The following is a 15,495-nucleotide window of genomic DNA, read 5'->3' as shown; positions in this document are numbered from 1 at the left end:
ATTCGAAAAACTAGTACAGGAATAACCTTCATGTTTTGTCAAATATTGAATACTCCAAAGTTCTTTACTTGCATTTTTGTTATGTTTCATTTTATGTGTCAAATTGTTTAACAAATGATTATTTAAATTTCCACTGGAAGGCCTTTGATCGACTGAGTGAGCATAAAATCATTGTTATGGATGCCAATGACAAACAAGTTTAAGGTAAATGTTTCAGTATTAATAGCATCAGAAGTATTATGGTTGTCCACGCTTTTATGGGAATACCTCTATTTAAATGATATTCAATAGCTTGGATTCACTTATTATAACTGATTATTTGCAAGGTTTGAATAACACATCAGTGAACACTTTAAACTGGCACTTTGCAGGAACAATTATTTTAAGCTGAAGTTTTATTTTTATGACAATAAACACACAAATGACAATGTGAAATATGATTCAATAAAGTTTTTCTAGAACAATAAAACATATAACATTTACATAAATTACAATAAGTAGTACATGATGCTTCTAATTGGTAACCACAAATAAATAAATAGACAATTTACAGTTAATATTTGTTGCAAAATGACAATGTTGTATTGCTATAAATGCACCAAATTGTCCAATGAAAAATGTTAAAATAGTTTTGCAAATGAAACCATATTAAGGCTTACCTAAGCCAATAATTTTTCTATCTTAGTCTAGTTTGTAAATTTTTTACAGATCTTTGCAAGCATGAACAGTGAAATCTATCATGGAAAATATTAAAAACTTTCTTTTAAAGTTTTCTTGGTGAATAAGGCATATTTTTATGGAAATGTATCTTACATGAAAATTCAATACAATATAGGTTACAACTTGCAGGGAAAAGTCCACATTTTTTTTATGGGATTCATACGATTGATTTAATTATTTAATCAATCAAAAATAGACCTGCCGAAAAATAAAAATGCATAAAGAATTTCAAGTCTCCCTCTTGACAGTTTGTTGAGAACAACTAGAACCAATCCAGTGTCCAAACAAAATCATAATGTGAATTATATATTGTCATTTAAAAGAGAAAGTAAATGGGGATTGTGTCCATTGGACACATATGGTGCCCTGCTTGCATATGAGGTTAAGGTACACAACTCAAGAAATGTGAAAGTAGCGCTACCAAAAATTATACTTTAACTGAGCTTTGTGGTAATAAGCCTTAGAATGTGCATTGTTAATGAGGGGTCCTGTCCTAAGTCAGATAAATATCCTTGCATCAGCATTACTATATTTATATAATGTAGTGATGGAAGAGAAGGTGCTGCAGCTATTACCCCTTTCATTTACAAAATTAACTTATTGAAAAGGGAAAGATTTAACCAATAGTTTTATTTATTATTAAAAATTAAAAAGTTTCACAAATACAGTAAGATATTGATTGATTGGTAGTTGCCTTATGCTAAACATCAGCCTATGTTTTATGACCGAAAATAAATGGCCAACACCTCAAGATTGAATACCCCAATAAATGATCACCATTTAAAGGTGATCATACAAGAGGGTGGACATAACTAGGAGAAAGTCACAGGTTGTACTGTACCTTGGCACAAAATTCTATATCACAGCGTACTGGAAAAGTGTCTAATCCCAGATACTATTGATGAATTATAAACTTTGTAGCTATAGCGTAGCATGACAACTGTATTATAATATACAGGAATAAACAGATAATAAATATTGTTTGTACATTTAGATCATGTCTCCTCTAGTTTAGGTTCAACATGTTCCAACACATCCGGTGACTGACTGTCCATACTTTGAATATCTGCTATCACATTAATATCATCATCTTTAGGAACACCCATGGGTGCCATGGCAACATGTAGATCTGTACCTGAATGTAATGCTGTAACAGGATTGGTCAGTTGTTGATACATTGAAACAGGTATAACTATACCTGAAAGTATGAAACATAAAATAAGTCTGAAATGATAAGAACCATATATCACAAAACAAACCTTTCCAATTGCAGCAGTGTGTTAAAAAAATGTCTTGTATATAAACTAAGTTCATGACTTTTGCCTAATAGACTGAAATACTTAATATGATTCAGTAAATATAGGTGGATTGCTTGCTTACTCTGTTTAAGGAGCCACTGTCCATTATTTGTGAATTTAACAGAAACAAATAAATGATAAATTGGCAAACAATTTTAATTGAAATACAAAATTCATCGGAATGAAACAATCTTGAAAACATTGAAGTAGCAATTACAACACTTTCAATTTATACCTACCATTCAATGCATTATCCCCTGTTAAAATAATCTGTCCATCTTCTGATATTGTAGCTATACTTTGTGCCAATGAGTCTGCGTTCATCTCTACACTTACAGGTGTCATGTGTGTCAAATTATCACCACTAGGGTTGGCTAGGGTTTGTACAGCTTGACTGGCCTCCTGATTAGGTACTCCAGGGTGAATCTATAAACAAGTTACAACTTTTCCATTATAAAATATATATGGCCAAAAAGGTTTAACTATTTGAAAGTGTGATGCCATCTATAAAAACAATTTTCATACCAAAACATTTAAGATAGGAGTAAAAGTATGATATACTCTAAGGTCAACTGTCCTTTCATCCTTATTCTAAAGAATGAATATATCAAGATTGCAATATCTTGAGCTAGTTTAATTTCTAAAACACTTGGCCACTACATACATTTTGTTTACTTATATAATTTGCATAATTTCTAGATTCCTGTTTTTAGGGAAGTCAAACTAATTCACCTGTGAGATTTTTAATACAGAGAGGAAATAACTCTCTTTGCAGTTTTGTTTTGTTCTTTGAGTTGACTTGATTGATTGATCGATTGGTGTTTAACCCCACATTCAACTCTATTGTGCTATTCATGGCAGTCAGTTTTTATTGGTGGGAAAAGTTGGAGTGCAGGAAAGAACAATGACCTTTGGTATGAAATCAGACAATTCTAGTGATTGGAGTCAAGTGCACCTGCCCTAAGAGGGATTCAAACTCACCTCAGTGTTGACAGGCTAGTAATACAGCAGTTTGACTGCCACCAAGGCCCTATATGACGACTAGTGAAGATTGGATAATTTTAATATTCTAACAATTAGGCTAACAAAATTAGCAGGGTTTATGCTTATAAAAATGCATTCCAAATATCATTGACTTACCATTAGGGGTTCCCTGACCTTATTACAAACTTAACATGTAAACTTACTGCATGAACAACTGTAGCTTGTGTGCCATCAGGAAGTGTAACAATTTGATTGGGTGATGTATCTATCTGAATAATAGACACTGTGCCATCAGGATTGTTTATAGTTTGTAACATAGTTCTCTGATAGCTTGAGTCAGTTTCAAAAACGTGTAACAGATCTTCTCTTCCATGGTGTCGGTAACAGTTCTTTACAATACTTTTAAGAGCATCTGTCCATGAAACCTATTCAAACAGAAATATCGGAATAAATATATTTATGTTCCAATTAAGGGCCCTTCATGGGCAGCGTGACATTCATTAAACCAAACCATTACATGTACATAATGATTTTATGAAAAAAAAATCTCAAATCAAAAATTAAAATAGCTGGTGCACAATGTAAATTTCTTTCAAGCCATTTTCAAGAGTTCTTGCCAGCTTTGTTGGCATAATGTATTAAAATATCAATATGTGAACCTTTTTCTTCTGCTCTGTTGTTCTAACATCACTTCTAACATTTGCCCATGGTACATCATCAGGCCACCAAACAGGACGACATTCCATTTTACCCCAGCCAGGTTTACTTCTGCCTGTTGAGTATTTTAGCATTTCAGGTATGAAAGTCCTCAACTGAGCCTATACAATGAAAAGAAAATTATATTCAAATATAAATAACTTGATATGTTAACAAGAAAATTTTAATTAAAGTGCTTGAAAGCACAGAAGGATTCAATTTATCAGTGGAAGTAAAATTAAATATTTCATTGTATAAAACATTGGTTATAGTTGATTCAACTACAATTCTGGACAAAGGAAGATGGCTCTAATTTTTAAAGATGACTTTAACAATGACATCATTGATACATTGATATTTTTAGAATAGATATTATAAAAGTAATAAATGCACAAAAGTATAATATCATTTTGTATATTGAATATTTGAACATATATTTCATTGATAAATTTCTGGAAATGTTCATTTCTCGTTTTTTTATACATGTATAGATTAGACCGTTGGTTTTCCTGTGCAAATGGTTTTACACTTCTAATTTTTGGGCCCTTTACAGCTTGCTGTTCGGTGCGAGCCAAGGCTCTGTGATAAAGACCATACCTTGACCTTTAATGTTTACTTTTATAAATTGATACTTGGATGGAGATTTGTCTCATTGGCACTCATACCACATCTTCCTATATCTATGGATAGTCCCGTGATACAATGTTTAGAATGTTATGATCAATGCACTATATTTTGCGTATCTAAAGAGCAGTGCTAACCCTTTGAAGATTTAGATATCAAGTCAGTACCATAGGGTTTTGATTGCATTGGATGCAATACTTACCTAAAAATCAGTTATTTGTTTTCCAGTCAATTTTGCATTGTTTTAAAGCACACATTAATAAAGTACACACAGGAATGGAGCTTTCGCTTTTGAGTTTGCATTATAATATATTGAAATTTGTGTTTACTCCTCCAATTTACTAAAAAAATGGAAATAGGTGCTTCTACCACTTTTCATCACATCCAAAACAAAAATGCAAATAATTTCTACATCTTAAAGAAATCATAAGATATAAATATCTGGGTCAGATAATTAGCCTTTGTGAATTACCTGCGTCATTTTTTCTACTGAAGTAGGGATACCATCAATGGATAATGATGGTAGTTCTTGAGCACCCTGGTGTTCTGCATGAGGTATTGTCTCAGATAAAGATGTCTCTAAATCGTGAAGAATAACTGATTTACAATTCCTCATCTGAAAAAACAAATTACAATTCTACCCATTTATGAAACTTTGGCATATAAAACAGTTCTGACCTTCATTTGGGACTTTACTATTTACAAATTCAAAAATTTAGTAAGGGTTACTAAATGTTGTAAAAGGCAATTAACAGTCCCAATGAATAAATTTACATCATATTTGCTCTAGATTTTTAATATAACCTTTCCTGAAATTGTTAAAAGATGAGAGAAATCAATTCAAAGTGCTTCTTGGCACAGAAGGGTAAAGATTCCATCAATTTGCAGCGTGAACTAAAACTAAACTTTGCATTGTATGGAGCATTTGAAAGTCAAACTAAAAATATGGACAAAGGAAGATAACTCCTATTTATATTAGTATCGAATTCATAACAGTGTGGCTATGGACATTGATTGGCGCACTTTAATATCCCATTGACTGGGACAGATTAGGTGAACGTTCGTCTATAACGCCCATTGCTCACGACGTCCTTAATATAAACATTTAAACCGTGGGGTCACCAAAGGTTCTCAACGCCTATATAAAATAATTCGAAATACTAATCAGGAATTTGTGTTTTGATTTATATTGATTAATTAAACGTCCTTTACTTGTGTTTTTGTTATGTTTCGACAATCAATTTTCATAATAAGATATCGCAAAGCCATGTTCTTTCAGAAAAAAGAATGACTTACTGAATGCATGTATTGATTGATTATCTTTTTCGGATTTAACAATTGCGATTGTCGAGTTATGTAATCTTTTAACTTTTATCTGGTATAATTTTATTTTAGAACGAATGCATAATCCACTTTCAAAAGTTGTGCAAATACGAAACATAAAGACAAAATATACTTCTGCCCTTTTTCGTACTTGAAAGTTATTGGATAGTAAGAAAGCTATTTGGATTAAACCTTGTGAAATTTGCATGCATTTACGTTATTGTATTGGCAAAATGTATCATTTGGTGTATATAGGAAACTTAAACCGTTCTGCTATACTGCTACTATACTTGTGAAAAACACTTGGCAACAGAAACGCATTCATCTTATCTATATAAAAAAAATCGACCCAATTTACATAGAAATGGACGTCTTCGTGCATTTGTGATCGCAAATAAAATATGTTCCGGACCTTATGAGCATTTGGACCATATTAGTATACCCTTATGGTCATGATATATGCGTATGGTCCAAATACTCATATGGTCCGGAACACATACATGATATTCTGTGCGTTGTCGGTCGTCTATTATTTTTTTTCTTTTGTTGATGGATTTGACGTCTTTCTGTGAGTGATTATTTGTTCATGACTTAAAACTTACTTGCAAATAATTTAAAAACAAGACTTGATTTATAAAAATGTCCAAACAAACCATGATTTTTTTTAAACATACATCACATCCATTGCAAAAGGCTAAAATTCGCCAGGTCTTTAATTTCAACTAAGTGAGTTGACTAAATTAATGTTGCGGACCATTTTCCAATTTCCATGCAGTATCCCTATTTTTTTTCTCGCTCATCTTTTATGTTTGTTTTTATCATCCCAAGACCTCTTGGAGCTTTCATTCTATAAAGTGTGTATTTTGCTAATGGTTGAAGGCCATACAGGGACCTATAGCTTGATAACGCCTGTTCAATGGTCCCTGGAAAGAATGTGTCTGATTGTCTATCACACTTCATATTCTTATTTTAACATGCAGTTATATCTATGATAAGAATGAAAATTGAATTGTCATTGAGACAAAAAACCAACCAAAGAGCAAAAAAAAAAGAAAAAAAAAGCCCAAGGCAACATGTAGATCTTTCGTATCAAGGGAATTGCTATAAATATATTTATTTCAGGTTAATAGTATTAGGCCATACTCAAGTTATAAAATAGATCTTGTCGTCAACTTTTGCAATCAGCTTTTATGTTTCTATAATGCACTGTTCATCTTTTTTGGGCTTCAACTTTTCCATTGGACAGACAATTTTGTTTTCGACTGTTTTAAAAAGATGCATTTTTTTACAAAATCATACAAGTAAGGAGTCTCTGGCCTTTGGTAGTGTTGTATGTTAATTAATGTTTGTTTATTTATTTGTTTAGGAAATAAGTATGACGTACATTTTCACTGAACTAGGACACTTTATATAATAGTTTTTCGATATCGCTCGGGCAAAAATAATCACGAATATAATGCCTACCCATGTTAAAACTACAATAAAGTATAGTTTGCATCAATTATTTCTTGAACCTACCATTTTTTTTGTCTGTTGGATTTGTGTGGCATTGAAAAAAACGGGTATAAACTAAACAGTGCAGCTTCCAACAAGAATACAAGATTTATTGATTTTCAAAATGCGACCAAAATTAAAAATTTGCTCGCAGCGAAAAAAAATAAACAGTTTGATTTTCATTGAAATAAAATAATTGTTATGATTTACACACCGTTACTTTTTCCAATATAAATATTCGAACTATTTTGTTTGTTGTTTCCTTTATAAATTTACATCATTTTTAAAAAGACCACGCGTCTTTGATATTTAGAAGACTATAAAAGCGATGCTCATTATCTTTCTTCTGCTGTAAGTTAAATTTATTTATTTTGTGTCATAATTGCCATCTCGTATGTTTTAAATTTGAATAAAGAAGATTCAGGTTGTCTTATACGTCAATGATACACACAAAAAAAACCGATAACAAATAAAATAAGGTGCAACATTCATTCTCCATGAAAAGAATACATCACATGGATGTAATTTTTGTAAGAAAAATACCAATTTCGTGAGAAGTTGTGTGTTGGACTTGAAGAGCCAAGGCAAACTGACAAATATCTGAATGAACGAATCGATTTATGGTATATAAAAAAAAACAAAGCCCACATGGTTAGCATTGAATAAATAGAAGGCCACTCTTAAATGATCACAACGTAGAAGTTTTTGTTCTCTTAATCAATAAGATATTTTCTGAAATAACGCGGGTCCCTATTAACTTAAAAGTTTTTTTGTTTTTTTTTACCATGAATAAACTTTTTTTTTTATTATTATTTATTGATATCAGCTCTGGACATTAATATTCTGAAAAGTGAAACTGTTGTAAGTGATGGTATAACATTTAAAATAAATTCCTTAAATGATTTGTGAAAAGAAAGTTTCATTTTATGTATCAAAATGTGTTAACAAATGATTATTTAAATCCCCACTTGAAGGCCTCCGATAGACTGAGTGAGCATAAAATCATCGCCCACGACAAACAAGTTAAAGGTAAACTTTTCAGTACAATTACTAATAAACGTTTTACTGTCGACCACACTGTTATGAATTTCGTTCTAATATCAAAGAAAGATAGAACTAGAGACATACACAATGTACAATTCATGCAATTTTCTGCCATGTATGGTTTTACACATACATGTACACCATTTTGTAACATTAATGACTATAATGTCATGGATACAATGTTTAGAATGGTGTGCTCAATGAACTATATTTTATTTTAATCTCAAAAGTTGTGTGAGATAAAGTTTGGAAAATTGACAGCTACCATGCCGCCCGGTTCAAGCCAGCCATATACAGGTTTTTATTGTATGAATGCATTTTTTTTATCCAAAAATGTTTGACTCTACACAAAAACGTTCATAATTAAGCACATTATCTTTGTATTGGAAAACATAAGCAGTACACATATTATTTTGCAGTATTCATACAAAACATTATCCTGTATAAGCAAGTAAACATCCTTTGAGTATAACATACCACACTTTCTAAAGGTTGTGATCCAAACACTTTATAGTTATTGTTTGAATTTGACATTTTACCAGGTGTACAACATAACACCACTGCCTGCTGACCAACTCTTGTGGTGTACTCTTCTATGGTCTGCTTTAATTTCCTGAAATTATATGTTAAACATTGTAATCATTTCTTAATATAAATTTCAAAAGGACTTTTGACATTTTTATTAATGCATTGTGATTGAATGTATTGAAAACTAAATCAAATACATATCAAGATATCAACTAACCTATATTTTAAAACCTGTGAATAATATATATGAAATATATATATCAACCGCCACACACATAAAGAATAATAATGAAAAGAAAGACAATTTTCTAATATAGTATTGTTTTTACTTTACATCTTTTGGATTTTCTCGCTTTGTTGCAGACCCAATGGTGGCCTTCAGCTGTTTTCTGCTCTTTGGTCAGATTGTTGTCTCTTTGTCACATTCCCCATTTCCATTCTCAATTTCATTTGGTTAATGTTAAGCACTGTTTTAAACATTTATTTTGATAAATAAAATATTCACACCTGTGAAGATGTTTACTCATCAAAATAAATTATGTTGTTTATATATCTGGAAAACATACCTGAGCAGTCTTGTTTGTTGGCGTTTACGTATAGATGGGTTAGTTTCAAAAGAATGAGGGCGTTTCTTTTTTCTACCACCAGCAATTGCTGCAGCTGCAGCTAATCCTACTGTCCCTGTCATGAAACAACACATCTAAATTATTTGATTCTTTTGATCTCAAATACAAACAAGAAAATTATTTAATTATATCAAATTGTGAAAGCTGAGAAAAACAGATCTTACTCTAAAGAAGTATAAAATTTAATTTTAATGTAAACTGCTCTTTATTAGAACTATAATATTTCCAATAAACATGTATCTATATTTGCAGGACTGCGATTTCTATTAGTTTCTAATGCTCTGACTGAATGTCCATACAAATTATATAAAATTAAGTAAGACTTTTTTTTTCAAATGTAATTTACTTTCTCAGTAAATATACTTTGTCTTTTACATGCACTACCAACATATAAACAGATTAAGAATTTTGCAGCATTGCTTGATGACAATTTAATGAGTTTTACTACATGTATTTGTAAAATGCTATTTCATGAAGGAATCATCAGATTTTTTAAATATAAAATAAAACAGAGGCAGATTGTGACACATATATATATACATGCAGTAGCATGTCATAATGGCATTACAAAATAGGACTGTTTATTTGGCAAAATTCCACCACACTATGTGGTAGATGATACAGTCATATGGTAAAGTAATAGAGAGCTGGCTGTTGAACGTGGTAGATACAACAAACCAGCTTTAGACAATAGAATATGTCCTTTATGCCATAAAGAGGTGGAAGATGAATTTCATTTTATCATAACATGTTCAGAAATTAATAAAACTAGGATCAAAATGTTTAATGAAATTTCTAGTATTGTCCCCAGTTTTAATTCAATGAGTGGAGAAGCAAATTTGATTTTATATTTTCCTGTGGAGAATGTGATATTTTACTTATCATTGTGAACTATATAAGTGAAATGTATAATGAGAGAAACAATTATAATGTCAATATATGAACTGTGTAATTGATGTCTCAACTTATAATGTTATATACATGTATAAGCATAATATTTGAATTGATAATTTTAAACTAAAGAGGAGGCATGCTGTCAAAAATAGTATTATAATTAATATTAATAATTTATATTATTTTTTCTTTCAATGCTACATATTTGTAGTGTTTAATGTCTATCATTTTGTAATCAATATGCCTGTCTGTATGTTTGTTTGTTTTTGTTTTGCATTTTAGTAACAATCCTATTGTTTGGATTTTAGACTAGTTAATAAAATTCTTATTCTTATTCTTATTATGGTTCCTCCATACCTGCAGCTGCTAACTGAACTGAAACTTCATCATCACCCAGTAGATCAGAACTGTCAAACGAACTCTCTGGAGAACTTGGTTCACTGATACCATCACTCATGATATCTGAGGAACTGTTTAATGTGTAAGTCTGGATCCCTTGTCCATGACCTGCTGATGATACAATGCTTGCACTTATCATCGTGCCTTTGGTCTGTAAATGTGATCTGAAATACACAAAATAAACCATCATAAATTTTTTCACTTTATGTCATCAACAAGTCATCTGCCATTTGCATATCAATAGTAATACATGTACTTACAAATAACTTAGTAGACTGAAAGAGGTATAAAGCAAAATGTTGTAAATAAATATCACTGTAACAACAAAACTACTTTTAAAAAAGACAGTCCTAATAGATCAGCATATGATATTAGTATTTACAACCCTCTTTTCATGTTGAATAAATGATTTTAAATTCTTTACAATTTTGTGTCTTCCCTAAATTTTAAATACCACAGGCAATTTCATGAAGTTTAAGGCAGGGTGTGATTTCCTATCAAAGTTTGTACAAACAAGAATGTGTCCATAGTACACGGATGCCCCACTCCCACTATCATTTTCTATGTTCAGTGGACCGTGAAATTGGGGTCAAAATTTTAATTTGGAATTAAAATTAGAAAGATCATATCCAATTATTTAATTTGTGCCTCAAGAATAGTGTGTACCCAAAGATTTGGGCTGATGGTTTTATTTCGCCAATTTTTAAATCAGATGATCCTTGTGATCCATCTAACTATAGAGGTATAACAATTACTAGTACCATTGGTTAACTTTTTAACAATATTTTGAATACAAGACTTGACAAATTTTTGTACCAAAACAACTTAATTCATAATTCTCAGATTGGCTTTACAAAAAATGCCAGAACTTCAGATCATATATTTATTTTGAAAACACTGATAGACAAATACTGTCACAGTAAAGAGGGTAGACTATATACTTGTTTTGTAGACTTTCGCAAAGCATTCGACAGTGTAATTCATATAGGTCTTAAACTGAAGCTTATTAATATGAAAGTTGGTACTTTATTTTATAATATTATATCAGATATGTATAATAATAGTAAAGCATGTGTAAGAGTTGGAGCTTCTCTCACTGACCCTTTTAGCATTAAATTAGGTGTAAGACAAGGAGACAACTTGAGTCCTTCATTATTAAAATTTTTATAAATGACTTCCCATCTTATCTTGACTCCTGTCTGGATGCAGTTTCCCTGCACTCAGAGAAATTAAATTGTTTGATGTATGCGGATGATATTGTGATTATGTCAACATCAGCCACAGGGCTTCAAAGTAGACTTGATCAGCTAGAAAAATATTGTGCTGACTGGTGCCTGAAAGTTAATATTAGAAAGACTAATTTTTAATAAGGCTGGAAGGAAAATTCAGGAGAATTTTCGACTGCAGAATAACTTGATTGACTGTGTCGCTCATTACAAATACTTAGTTTTCATCTAGCTAAAACTAAACTTTATAATAAGGCTCTTAAGGCCTACTATAAACTTAGAAAGGATTTTATCAATTTGTCTCCTGGAATAAAATCTTGTGTTCATATTTTTGATCATACCCTTAAACCCATTCTGTTATATAATTCAGAGGTATATGGAGGTTATAACGTCTCTTGTAATAAATTGCAGTCTTCCTTATTTAATCTTGAAAATATTTTTAAAAATCTTAAGTGTGAGAATCTCCATCTTAAATTTTCTAAATTTATACTTGGTGTACACAAAAGGAGTGTCAATTTTGCTGTATTATCAGAACTGGGACGTTTCCCCTTACATTATGATATTGTAAAGTCAATTGTAAAATACTGGTATAGATTTGAAAATCTTACAACTGAATTCAGTCTATTGAAAGATGCTTATAAAGTTATAAATGCACCCAAGAGCTTCACAAATCTAACATAATTTCTTGGTTCTCATTTGTTAAAAAAGTATTGGAAGTTTTTGAAATTAAACAAGAAGTAAAACATTTCGGACAATATAAATTTTTGAACATAACTAGTAAATTAATTCACACTATATATATTAGCAATTGGTATGCTAGCCAAAATAAAGCTTCTGATGGAAAACTGTTTAATTATGTGAAATTTAAGCAGAATTTTGGTTATGAAAATTATCTTTCTTTAATTAAGAACTTTGATTTTAGAAGATCTATATGCAAATTACGTATTTCTGCTCATAAGCTTCAAATTGAAGTTGGTCGTTTTTCAAATATTCCATGAAATGAAAGAATTTGCAAAAAATGCTCCTCTGGCTGTGTTGAAGATGAAATCCATTTTTGAACTAACTGTGAAAATTTTAAATCAGATAGAGATGCTCTCTTTGACTTTGTTTGCCAAAGAATTCCAAATTTTTCTATACTTGATAATCAGCATAAATTTATTTATTTATTAAACTGTGAAGACAATCAGGTCCTTAATGCTGTTGGTAAATTTATTAAAGTGAATATGAGTTAGTAATTGTATTGTAACTGTATGTAAAAAATTGTTTGTATCTATGTATCTATGCAAATCAATATTCTTTTGCCTTATTCATGTATACTCTGTATGTCCCTTGTGGGCCCTTAATTGGAAATAAAATATGTTCTGTTCTGTTCTGTTTTATCATAGGGAACATGTGTACTAAGTTTCAAGTTGATGTAACTTTAACTTCATCAAAAACTACCTTGACCAAAAACTTTAACCTGAACTTTGCACTATCATTTTCTATGTTCAGTGGACCATGAAATTGGGGTCAAAACTATAATTTGGCATTAAAATTAGAAAGATCATATCATGGGGAACATGTGTATTAAGTTTCAAGTTGATTGGACTTCAGCTTCATCAGAAACTACCTCGACCAAAAACTTTAACCGGACGGACGAACAGAGGCACAGACGGACGGACGAACGGAGGCACAGACCAGAAAACATAATGCCCCTCTACTATCGTAGGTGGGGGCATAAAAATGTATTAATTTATACAAATGGGACTTTTTTGACAGATAAGTACACTGTAGTAAGCAAACACTAAAATACAGAAGTAGTACTGTGGAAGGCCACTCAAGTGTCAAACATCTGTTTTCTGCTACCGTTAGTGTTAAATGAGCCTCAATTTTTTTCGTCAAAGTTATTTCAACAAATATTTTAATAATACTCTCATTCATCATGTGGGCTACCAGATTCTTACCCTCATATGTACCTTTTAATTCTTTGTCATTTCAAACTAGAATTTCAAATATTAGATCTCATAAAAAATTGACATAATTTAATGAGAGAAAATGTGTGAAGCCAAAAGGACCTCCCCTCCATCCATACACTATTCAAAAAGAACCAAAAAAAACTCAAGCACTTTAGGAACAACCCCCCAAATGAAGGATACCATCAGACAAGGGGTCACTTTATTGTTAAATAAGAATAAAAATAAACCAACTGAATATTTTTTAACTTTTAAAAAGAGAAAAATCAGTATATTTGGACCAACTTTTCATAAAGAGGGGTGCAATTATTTTTAATAATAAAGAAGATACAAGTCCAGGAAATCTTTTTTCCACTGTCATATAATCTGACTGACAGTTACAAAGGCTTGAAAGGGAGACAATGCAATATTACCAGCCATTTTGATTTCTCAAATTCATTAACTCTGCTTTTTAAACACATTTCCATTTTAGAAGTTAAAGTCATGCGGGTCATTTTGTCAATGTATTGTGACACTGCGTGCGCAGTGTTGCTGACAGGTGTTTGATAAAAACCTTGCGTCTGCGCGACATTTCTGACAGGCTTGCGCGAAAGTTGTGAGGATGCAAATTTCTCTATGCATAATGCAGGACCACAAGAGTTTCTGCCTCGGACTGTTACATTTATGAGAGACATTGACAACCTCCCAAAGCCATGTTTCGAGCATGTGATTTGGCACATTCTATTAGACCTGCGACTTTTATCGCCCGGGAGTTTTGTTAAACTTTTGTGTATTTCGTTGGGTCTATGCGACTGCGCATTTTGCGACAAATACATCTTGGTGTCCTTATTTCACATATGATTTCACGTTTCACATTAAAAATTCAGGCTTTTAAAATATTTAGAGGTTTCAATTTAATTCTCAGTTATGTTCTTAGTTGATGATTTTGCTTATATCTTACCAAATACGCAGGGAAAATTAAAGTAAAAATCGACATTCCAGACATTCATTGTGCGCGAAATCGTCCATTTTGGATATTGTCTGAGCAGATAAACAATGTTGTCCTAGGGGGTGGTCTCGCAATTGAAAATGGTTCGAGCAATTGAAGCGCCACCTATGATTAGTTTTTTATGATGAAACCACAGTGGCAAATATTTCAAACAGCGTGTTAAAATTTAGGGTGTAAATGGGTGTATTGAGGATGATATAAGACATCAAAATACTGAAGTACTGAACATATGAAATCAAAATCAAATATCTTTATTCCTAACCAAAGGGCCCATGAAGAGCATATATATTAAATCAATAATTCACAAAGTTTATACAATATCTACAACAACAAAAAAACAGTGATATTGTTTGCTTTTTTCAAAACTACCTCTACCCTTTTTTATTGGGAAAATATGCGTCATTTTTATCAAATTGGGAAATTTACAATTGTATAATAAACCATGAATTTGACTGGAAGTTCAATTTGCAGACCCCCTTGCAAGAGGTAATTTAAACCCTCAAGGCATTTGAAATATAAAGACCCCTTATTGTCTGTGATGATACATAGATAGACCCTAAAATCTGCACATATAGTCATTTTAGACATGAAAAATGTTTATATGAGTGTTTTTTTTTCAGTTTGTATTCATGCTCAATTACTACTGTTTGGGGAAAAAGGTGTATTTTTGGGAATAATTTTAAGCCATTTTTTTTTCAT

General features: G+C 31.4%; 1 protein-coding gene across 3 annotated transcripts; it reads right to left on the bottom strand.

Moving 5' to 3' along the window:
• Positions 1 to 380: 380 nt before the first annotated feature.
• On the bottom strand, positions 381 to 14,878 carry LOC139494199 (nuclear respiratory factor 1-like). Of its 3 annotated transcripts, none has more exons than XM_071282382.1 (9): positions 14,749 to 14,878; positions 10,589 to 10,794; positions 9,278 to 9,392; positions 8,661 to 8,796; positions 4,795 to 4,938; positions 3,662 to 3,820; positions 3,206 to 3,427; positions 2,258 to 2,444; positions 381 to 1,918 (listed from the first exon to the last, which is right to left on the bottom strand). In XM_071282382.1, exons 2-9 carry the CDS (start codon positions 10,767 to 10,769, stop codon positions 1,716 to 1,718), a joined length of 1,347 nt encoding a protein of 448 aa, XP_071138483.1. In that variant the 5' UTR covers positions 10,770 to 10,794; positions 14,749 to 14,878; the 3' UTR covers positions 381 to 1,715. The 3 variants fall into 3 exon arrangements, with proteins under 3 accessions (XP_071138483.1, XP_071138477.1, XP_071138487.1); XM_071282376.1 differs by lacking the exon at positions 14,749 to 14,878 and adding an exon at positions 14,362 to 14,605; XM_071282386.1 differs by lacking the exon at positions 14,749 to 14,878 and adding an exon at positions 14,222 to 14,597.
• Positions 14,879 to 15,495: the final 617 nt, after the last annotated feature.

This window comes from Mytilus edulis, chromosome 1, assembly GCF_963676685.1.
Source record: "Mytilus edulis chromosome 1, xbMytEdul2.2, whole genome shotgun sequence".
Taxonomy (NCBI): Eukaryota; Metazoa; Mollusca; class Bivalvia; order Mytilida; family Mytilidae; genus Mytilus; species Mytilus edulis.
The sequence above is the reverse complement of the archived record's forward strand: the minus strand, read 5'-3'. Positions and strand labels throughout refer to the sequence as shown.

Bases quoted from the DNA above. Each gene is read 5' to 3' on its own strand.
- LOC139494199 (XM_071282376.1), bottom strand. From the start codon at position 14,513: ATGCTCGAAACATGGCTTTGGGAGGTTGTCAATGTCTCTCATAAATGT. The intron at 3,821-4,794 runs GTAATTCACAAA...TTCATTGTATAG, and splicing joins CAGTAGAAAAAATGACGCAG to GCTCAGTTGAGGACTTTCAT. The intron at 1,919-2,257 runs GTAGGTATAAAT...TCATACTTTCAG, and splicing joins AGGGGATAATGCATTGAATG to GTATAGTTATACCTGTTTCA.